Below are 9,721 nucleotides of genomic sequence, written 5' to 3'. Positions count from 1 at the left end.
AGTGGCTTTCCAAAGGGCCTCAGTGGGAGCAAACAGTTTCATCCCCAACCCCTCATGACTTCTACCCTGCAGAACTTCCTCCCCAAAGTGTAAGTACACCTGGACATCATAGGCAGTGAGAAGCCACAAATTGCCCACGCACAACCACCTTAGGCTGGGCTTAGCCTCAATTCTAATGCTCCCACCTCCCTCTATTCACTCCTGGGTAAACCCAGAATGGCCTCACTGTGCCCTGCAGACCAGCACTTAGAAAGGGTCACAAACCCCAACCAGAAACAGTTCTCTGACACAGCACCGGAGGAGTGGTCCTCCCACAGGTTTGTATTCCAGTTTGTTGGGTGCTTCATTTTGTCAGGGATTCATCTGAATCCCCTAAAAAGTGTGAGCAGTTGGCTCACTTCTTCAGGAAATGCGCATTTCTCTGTTTAGTGTGACATTTCCTGTATGTATCTGGGCCCCATTCTTGTGGCTTTTCCACAGAATCATGCTCTGGTTCAAGAGAAAATTTGGCAGTGACTGGCATCTCTCCCTATAGCCATCATTCCTAGCATGAGACAGTCAACAAAACTTACACTCCCTTTCCTTCCCTCCACCCAGTATTTTTTTTTTTAATTAAAAATATGTAAATCACTATGTTTCATGCTAGATATGTCAGGGCATTTCCACATCTAAAACCCCACATCAATTTTCAACAACCCATTGTTCCACTTTGCTTAATTACGGAAACACTTAAATGTGATTGGCAAAGTCCCCAAACTGCAGAGCTGCAGAAGGCTGGCTGGCAGCAAGTCTCTACACTCACTGGCAGGATATTAGCACTTCCAAAGGGCATTTACTTTTCCCCTTCTGATTTTCATTTCAGAACAGAAGAATCATGTTCTCAAAGCTCTTCTTCCTGCACACTGACAGTGAAGGGAGGCCATGTCACCACTTTATAAGCAGGTATCAACATGGCAGATACACCTTTATCAGCAGTGTGGGATTGATTTCACCTGAGCGCAGAGCTGTTCAAGTGAAAAGATTGAGTCTGGACTGAATGTCTACTCCTCCCTTCTGGAAGCGGTGGTGCTTCTGGGGCCAATTCTCCTGTATCCACCAGTGCTGGGCACTTGGCTCTTAGTCCTGCAGCCAGGCCCAGGCACCAGTGCCGAAGGACAGGCTGATGCCCACCCTCGTCAGCTGTGCTCTCTTTCTCAGTGGTATTTGGGAAAATCCCTGAGACAGACCACTGAGGCTGGAGAAAGAGCCTGGGCCCGGATCTGTCTTCAGGCAGCTGTCACTGCTTGTCATTCTTTGCTTTTGGGGGAAGATTGTGTCTGTGGAGCATTGAAGCCCTCTGAACTCCTGGAGAGCAGCCAAAAGCAGGACCTGAAATGGACAAGGGAGATGAGACACAGCAGAGTGCAGGACACTGAGGGCTGCCATCAACTCCTGGTCAATGCTGTCTAGAGCCCTCTGAGATAAATAAGGGCATGCAAAGCCTCCAATAAGGCTGGTAGAGCAGATCTATGTCACTTGGGAGAGGTGGGACACCCTGGAACAGCAGTAGGACAACAATCAAGTGCCCTAGTGTTTCTCAGGTGAAGGAGATGCTTCATGAGCAACAGACTCCAGTTCACTACATGGGGTTGTCACAGTTGAGATGGACAAACGACATAGATCAAGTTCTTAAGTACAAACAACAGTCTCCATTTATTGCCACAAACACTTTTTTATATAGTCTTTACTAGCTCATGTGTTTTTTTGCTATTGGTTATAGGCTGCAATAATAACATATCATTGGCTAATTTTACTATCATCAGTGTCACTCTTTAACTCCCTTCTTTCTCATGGATACACCTTAATATCTTCAAGGCCAATCTCTGTTCCCATATCCTCTGTCAGGGAATCCACGGACCCACCACAGCCCCCCATGTAGGATCCAACTGGAAAGTCAGCACCCTCCAGCTGAGCTATCACATGCAGTGCTGGGGTGGGTGCCTGAGCATAGGTCCCCAGAACCAGTCTTGTGTCCTATGAGAGGAAACAAGATAATTGAGATGTGGTTGCCAACTGTGGGACTGAGAAACAGCACAGACTCAAGGACATAGGGGTTCCTCCCAGCACTGGTAGTTTCCCTGAGAAGGAGAAGAGACATGAAAATGAGTGGGACCACTCTCTGGCAATGGATGAGTGTGGGAAGGGTTTGGAGATAGAATTTTGTTCAGCATTTGACTGATGAGTCTTATTCAGTTACTGATGCCCAGGGGCAGCACAAACATTGCCTCTTTAGTCCTTGGGCTATTATGGACACACGGCAAAACCCTAAGACATGTTGTACCTCCTTTCACAAGCTTTGCTCTGCAGCTGTGGCCCTGTGTGGAGACAAAAGGAAAAGGAACGAGAAGACAAGCCGATAGGTTATTTGCACAGTCCACTGTATCAGCTATTTTAAGGAAAAGGCATTTACAGGCCTGGTTTGGCTTGTTTATGGTGTAGCCTTCAGTGAGTCTGCTCCAAGTCAGTTTTCTTGGACTCTTTTCTTCATCAAGGCCCTGGATCTAGATACAGTTCTTGAGGAATGCTGGCATGTTCTTCATCACAGCACAGGCTGGGGAAGCAGAGACCCAACCTCACCACAGCCCCCAGGTGCCACTGCTGGACGGGTTGAGCTCAGAGCTACAAGCAAGCAGTGACAGGAAGGGAATCAACCTCAGAGCACACACCATGTTTCTGTGCAGTACTGCAAGCTGTGGGCACCAGTGTGGGCCCAGCGCACAGAAATAGGCAGCGCTGTCCTGGAGTTTGGCATCCCGCATATGCAGAATCACCTGGGAGGTCTCCACAGACATTGTAGAGGAGAATCTCCCTGAATCTCCACGAGTTCTGTACTTGTTCACCCACAGCAGCATCTGAGGGGGCTGGCTCTGGTGCTGTTGGTACCAGAAGATGTATGGATCAGAAGAGCTGGTGGAGAAATTGCAGTGCAGAGCTGTGCTATTTCCCACCTGGATGGTCATTTCTGCTGGGAACTGGAGCACAGTGTCCTTTTGGGCATGACCTGTAAAGCCAGAAAGGGCTTTCAACTTTGCTCACCTGTGTACCAGTCTATCACTTCATCAGCTTGCTCATTGTCCCCACTTTCCATTTCACTGTTCCTAAACTCTGAAATGGTGAGCTCTTTGCCGCTGCACACATCTCTCTGAAGGTTCTTGCCACTACTTTTGTCCCAGATCGTCTTCCTATTCAGCAAGACTGACTGATCTTCCAGCCCACATATCTCTCTCTGAGCTACATTAAATGCTGGTCTCCTCTTCAACATCAGAAGACATGAGCTGTTTCTTTCTCATCCGTGACCAGATCTTCTTGCTTTTACAGTTCCTCCATATGACACACCACATGCTCTGCCCTTGACCTGTCCTAGTATGACATTTCAGCTCCTCTCATCTTGTTAACCTATATGCTGCATTGCTCTGTTCCCTTGCATCTTTCTTTCTTTTGGGCTTCATATATATTAGCAGCACATTGAGGAATTCTCAGTACCTGAAAGTGTAAGGTGACCTCTTCTTGCTCCTCTTATATCCATTAGTCCTGGCACCTTCCAGATTATTTGTCACACTCATCTGCAGCCTCTACTCTCCCCACAGAAACACTCCCAGATACCCCAGGGAGTTGGGACTCACATCTCCCCACTACCACCAACAGCAACACAAAATCTTGCCTCATTCTACCCAGCCTGAAAGTCACATCTCACCGAAGTCAACCAGTTCCACCAGGGCTGCCAGGAAAATCAGGACCATGTCATGCACTTCCTTCATGGGGTGCCCAGGCACTTGCCAGCACAAGGGCCTGGCTGCTTGCAACTTCAGCTCTTCTGCCTCTGCCAGATCAAAGAGGCCTCCAAGCCCCAGCCCAGAGGGTGGAGCAAACTCTCTCCCTGCTGCTCCAGGCAGCTTCTTTGTGTCTGTCCCCCAACCTCCACCACAAGAGGACTCTCTAGAGCACAGGTGTCAAACACAAGGCCCATGGGCCGAATCCAGCCCTCCACCTTGTTTTATCCAGCCCGACACTTTGTTTCTACCCAGCAATAGTACCAAGCTCCTTGTCCTCAGGCCCCTGCCAGTGGCTAGTCCCATGTGCAGCGTGTGTGACACACGTGCAGCGTGTGTGACACATGCTAAGCTGCAGGATCAGGAGAAGGGCAGGAGTTGTGGTTGTCGTTACAGGAGAGTGGTGAGCCTGTGTAAGAGTCATAGGTGAGACTGATGGGAGACACTAGTAACTGCCTTGAGGCATTGAAAGACGAGACAGACAAGAGTTATGTGGCATGGGGGAAGGGGGCAAGGGGGTCTTAAAGGGGTGCTCTCAACTGGGTAAACATTTCATTTAATTTTTTAATAAATTAGCCAGATATGTGAACTTTAACAATTACATGTTATTTAAAAAGAAGTACCTGTAAAAAGATATTTTCTAACCATCAGTCAGGGTTCCACTCATTAATTCTACATTGTTTTCCATGGATAACGCTATGTCTGTGGTCCATCAGTTGTGGCCATGCTTGCACAATGACATGCTGATGTCATTTAATAATATGTTGTTTAATAACAGGACAGCTCTGGGGCACAAGCAGTAGCTAAGCATTGTTCTGCAGTCCTGGCCACTTGCTAAAGTTCATGTATCTGGCTAATTTATGAACTGAAATGTGACTGCCAAGTTGGGAATATGCCTTTAAGGGGAAATGTCTTGAGCAGATGGGGTAAGAAGAAAAGTGCCTACTAGGATTTGTAACGGTGAAATAAAGCAAATGTCTCTACTGGGGGGCAGGGGATGGGGGAGTAAGGAGAATGTTCCTTGTGAGGAGTGATAAAAGGAGAATATCAGTAAGCATGTCCACCCCTAAAGGAACATTCTCCTTATTCCACCATGGAAGAATAAGGAGAATGTTCATACCACGGAATGGTATTAAGGATAATATTGCTGTCCAAGGGATTGCCAATGGGGGAATGAGGAGAACGCTACTGGGATAAATGGAGGCGGAAAATTGGTGGAGAAAGAGTGACTGCTGTTTATGGGGAAGGGGGGTTGAAGGAAAGGTGAGCCTGTGTGAGAGGGCCTGACTATTATTTAACCTGGTCCTAAAGGACGTCTTGGTCTTTTACTTAGGTGGTGCACCATACCATCTCTGGTGGAACAATTTGAATCCCAAGATGTCCAGTAAGAGAAAGATTGATGTAGAAGGAAGACAATTTAATGACAGATGGGAGGCCAAATACATGTTTGTGTTTCAAGGAGAAAAAACAGTATGTCTTTTGTGCTATGAGACAGTGCTGGTGATAAAGGAGTACAATGCTTGCAAGTGGCAAACACAAGGCCCAGCAGTGGAATCCTAAAATTACATTCAGCCCTGAGAAGGCAACTGTGAGGCTGATGTGGCCTCTGGTGAAAATAAGCTTGACACCCCTGCTCTAGAGAGATAACAGACTCGTGGCTTAAGCAGTCCATCAAAGGGACAGGCATACCTGGTGAACTTCTCCTGACATCAATCACCTAGGCAGCTGCATAGGCTGCACCCAGCTCTGCAGGAGATGGAGAAGGCACCCCTGCACCCACTCACGCCCACCCTGTCCCTGGGACTATCTGGATGGAGGGAGGACCAGACACACACTGAAGCGCCTGGACCCAGGTCTCACACACTCTCTCCCTTCTCCTCTGGCCACAGAGGAGGAACCTGAAGAGAAACTTCTTTATAAAGAGCATCTTCTACAGAAACCAGACACACAGGGACAGACACAATCCCACACCCTGGCAGGGGGAGCACAGGGCAACATACTCTCCATTGTACAGGCAGTCCTTCTGTGACCCTTGACCTCCCCACATTACCCGCAACCTCCAGTTGTTTGTCCCACCCTGAGCCCCTGAACCCCAATACAGAGGCACAAAAAAGGGCTGCTTGACTTTAATGTCTTCTGACATCTGGTGCCTGGAGCAGGGCTCCTCTGCCACTTCTCACCCAGGGCCCTTTGCTCACACAGTTGGCAGGAACTGCAGAAAACTGGTGTTTAACACAGCAGCTCCCATTCCCAACCCTGCTACCACCAGGCCTTCAGGGTCCTGTTGTTCAGTCAAAGCCATGGCAGAAGGACACTGGGCTTTGCTCTCCAATGACTGGAAACCTGCCAGGAGTTCCCTTGTAATACAATTACAGCTGCCACAACAGTCCCCAGTTGAGGCAGAGAACAGGGCTCTCTGCTTCCAAAGCTTGTGGACACGGACTTTCAGAGCTGTGTTAGCTCCTACAGCCACACAGACCCCTCTGGGGACTGGCTGGGCCCAGGACCCCATGCTCAGAGGCCTCTTCCCAGCTCTTCCTCACCTCAGACTCTCAGCCCTGCAGGGCAACTTAGCAGGTCTCTTTGTGGCTCACTCCTGAGGTCTGAACTTGAGTCTCAGATCTGTCTTTCAACAAGTGCCCAGCTCAAGCTTCTCTTCTACCTCCATGGCTTCACTTCAACACCAAAGGTTCTCAGTCTGAGGTTGAGGGGAGTCCTGTGCTATGAGCCCTATGTCCCAAACACCAACCACTGTGGGATACCCTTTTAAGTGTCTGTGATGGAACTGCTGGCTCTACAGGATGCCTTTCCAACACCAACAAGAGCACCTTGGAAGCAGACTGTTGAGCTCGAGGATTCAGTGTGTAATTGTGTATCTGAGTTTATTCACAAAGTAACCAGCAAGAAAGTAGTTCGGGTGTGACATCAAAGCAACTGCTAGTTTGAGCACTATAGCAGTTGATTCTTTCTATTCTAAGAGAGATCGTCAGACCCTGCCCATGGAGCAGCAGCAACGGGCAGTTGATGCTACAACACCTTGGGCAGGAGGATCTCTGGTGCCTGTCTCCCTGTGCAGAGCAGAAAGTCACTGCTCCTCACTGGGAGCTGGTGGGGTTGGTGGATGCAATTGCTCCTTCCCGGGCACTGCCAGACACTGGCATTGTTACAGTCATGGTTGCTCCCCGCTGTTGTGTCCCACTGGGAGTGTGGTTGGTGCCGATGTCAGTGCTGGTGTTGATGCTGAAACCGATGCCAGTTGGGCAGCAGAACCACCAGGGTTGTCCGCCACAACACACATGCCTGGCCCTGTCTGTGGTGGTTTGTGCCTGGCTGCCGCCCTGTCTCTTCTCTCCATGTCTCCCACGGTGCAGTAATACACCGCTGTGTCCCTGTGGTGGGTCAGGTGAGTCACAGGGCACTGAACCAGCGATCTACCACCACTGACAGCTGCCCTGGTGGGTCCTGCAGTACTTGGATAGCTTTGCAACTGAGCGTGATGAATGCAGGGCCTCATTCTGGGAGCTGACAGTACCAGATGATGACCTCGATTGACGGTATGTTGGGGTGTGAGCAGCTGATGTTGATGCCAGTGCCCTCAATGGTCTCTGCCGACTGCTCCTGCTGCACTTGGGCTCTGCCTGTGGTTGCTGCCAAGAAAGAAGACCAAACATCATTAAAGGTCACCCAGCTCTGATTTTTCCCAGGGAATGGTTAGGAAAAGTGACAGTGAGACAGAGCCAGACCAGAAGGAAAGGGAAGATGTGGCCATGAACAGAGATGGAGAGTGGTCAAGTTGTGGCTGTGTGGAGCGAGGGGAAAAATCTGTGGGCTGAGCTCTCCCAGCAGAACTCCCTGGCACTGATCTTGCTGAGGTCACTAAAGGGAAGGGGGAAAGCCCTTGACTGCACTGGCTGAAAGCTGGATCTGTGCTCCAAATGACAGACCTTCAGGAGGGGAGGCTTAGAAAATGTACCTACTGAGACACAGACCTTGTTAGAAAGAAGGACAGCAGCTGGGTATTGGGGACTCAATCCCAAATCCGGTGTAGTGAGCTGTGTTCCATCTCAGCCACATTCTACACTTCATTGGAAGCAGATACACTCTGAGATGGCCAGCACATGGTCTACAGGATTCCTCAACCTTCCTCCTTGCCCACAAAGCAAACCTCATCCTTTTGAACTCTCTAGCACTGGGGAGAGCAGCTGTGTCCTGGCCTGGAGATGCAGGCAGGGGAGACTGCCAGCCATGCTGAGACACACCCAATGTTGTTACACTGAATTAAACCAAGGATTCAAAGTGGACTGGAACCATCCTTGTTGCTTCCTGAAACTGGTAGCAGAAGAGTGAGAATTTTGGACAGGCAACAAAAGAAGGGTTCAGGAGACGGGGGCTGCATTTAAGGGCTTCTCCCCTGGACAGATCTCCAGCAGGCTGATGCCATCACCACTCAGCTGCACTCAGGCTTCTTCTGACCCTGGGACCCTGCTGCTCTGTGGTGCTCATGGACAGAGCAGTGAAGAGTGTCTCTGCCATGAGCAGCACATTCCCTCGCGATTAGTGACACACAAGGACAAACACACACACAGACTCATGCAGAGTGGCATGGTATTATACACAGGTATGTACTCTCACATGTATCCGCAACAAACTGCTTACAAGTACACACAGGAAAAGAACACGCATAGCAACAACATGAACCATGGTGTTAGATAAATCCATGGACTCTGCTGAGGACCTCTGAGGATTGTGCAGTGTTAGGCAGGTTGGGGTCAAAACAAAGCAACACAACTCTCATACCTGGGAAGGAAAAAGCAAGGGACAATAGGAGTCACCTGAGGAGGGCAGGAAAAATGAAGGCTTGGCCTGTTCTCATGCACAGGAGCCCTTGGGCATCCAATTGAGGATGGTTAGATCTTCCTGAGAATGGCATTTCAAAGAGCAACAACAGAGTGACACAATGTGACATCATTTGCCTGCTCTTCTGCTTCTATTCTTGCATTTGTGCCCTAGAAATCCTGCTGCTTGTCATCCTTGGGATCAGAAGCCTTCATTGGGAAATGGGCACGGCACAAATCTGGAAATGAAAAGGCAGCAATGCAGCAAACCAAACACAGCCCTTATCATTAACTGTGATGATTTGAATTCAAGAAGAGCTTGTCAGAAAATTGTTACCTCTGCCAAGGGTGTCTCTGGTCCTGCAGCACTGAAGGGCAGGTATAAAAGGCAGCCGAAGTCCCTGCTCTCTCATCGACTTCTCTTACCTTCTTCTGCTTGGGAACCAGGTAAGTCTGAAGCCTCTTCTCCTCTTTAAAATTGACAGCTGTCATTGATGGATATCTCTGCTGATGTTGGCTGTTTCTTGTCATGGGGTTTGCATCTGGGATGTAGCAGAGGGAGGCTTTAGTTTATTCACTAGGAGAGAGCCTCCCTGAGCCAGGGTGATTTTTGTAGATCAATGAAGACTGTGTGGCTCCTGGCACATCTGCCAGCTCCCTAATCAGAAGTGACCTTGGCTCCTTTTTGACCAGGGAAACCAGTCTGCTCTTCACCCACTCTTGTGCTCTGCTTCTTCCCTGATTCTCTCCCAGGTTCTCCTCCACTCTCAAGACATGTCCTGCTATGACCAGTGCCTGCCCTGCCAGCCCTGTGGCCCAATCCCACTGGCCAACAGCTGCAATGAGCCCTGTGTCAGGCAGTGCCAGGACTCCAGAGTTGTCATTGAGCCCTCCCCCGTGGTGGTGACCCTGCCTGGCCCCATCCTCAGCTCCTTCCCACAGAACACCGTTGTGGGCTCCTCCACCTCTGCTGCTGTTGGCAGAATCCTCAGCTGTGATGGAGTGCCCATCAACTCCGGGTGCTGCGACCTCTCTGGCATTTCTGGCCGCTACTTTGGCAGAAGGTACCTGCGCTGA

At 49.6% G+C, this 9,721-nt stretch overlaps 1 protein-coding gene across 1 annotated transcript; it reads left to right on the top strand.

Annotated features, from left to right (window-relative positions):
* The first annotated feature begins 9,418 nt into the window (after window positions 1-9,418).
* Window positions 9,419-9,721, top strand: LOC136111950 (feather keratin Cos2-3-like). Its single transcript, XM_065856404.2, has one exon. The coding sequence runs from the start codon at window positions 9,419-9,421 to the stop codon at window positions 9,719-9,721; it is 303 nt and encodes a 100-aa protein (XP_065712476.2).

This window comes from Patagioenas fasciata, chromosome 22 (genome assembly GCF_037038585.1).
Source record: "Patagioenas fasciata isolate bPatFas1 chromosome 22, bPatFas1.hap1, whole genome shotgun sequence".
In the NCBI taxonomy this organism is placed as follows: domain Eukaryota; kingdom Metazoa; phylum Chordata; class Aves; order Columbiformes; family Columbidae; genus Patagioenas; species Patagioenas fasciata.
The sequence above is the reverse complement of the archived record's forward strand: the minus strand, read 5'-3'. Positions and strand labels throughout refer to the sequence as shown.

What these genes read in the sequence shown, in the direction of transcription:
- LOC136111950 (XM_065856404.2), top strand. Translation starts at nt 9,419, where the DNA reads ATGTCCTGCTATGACCAGTGCCTGCCCTGCCAGCCCTGTGGCCCAATC.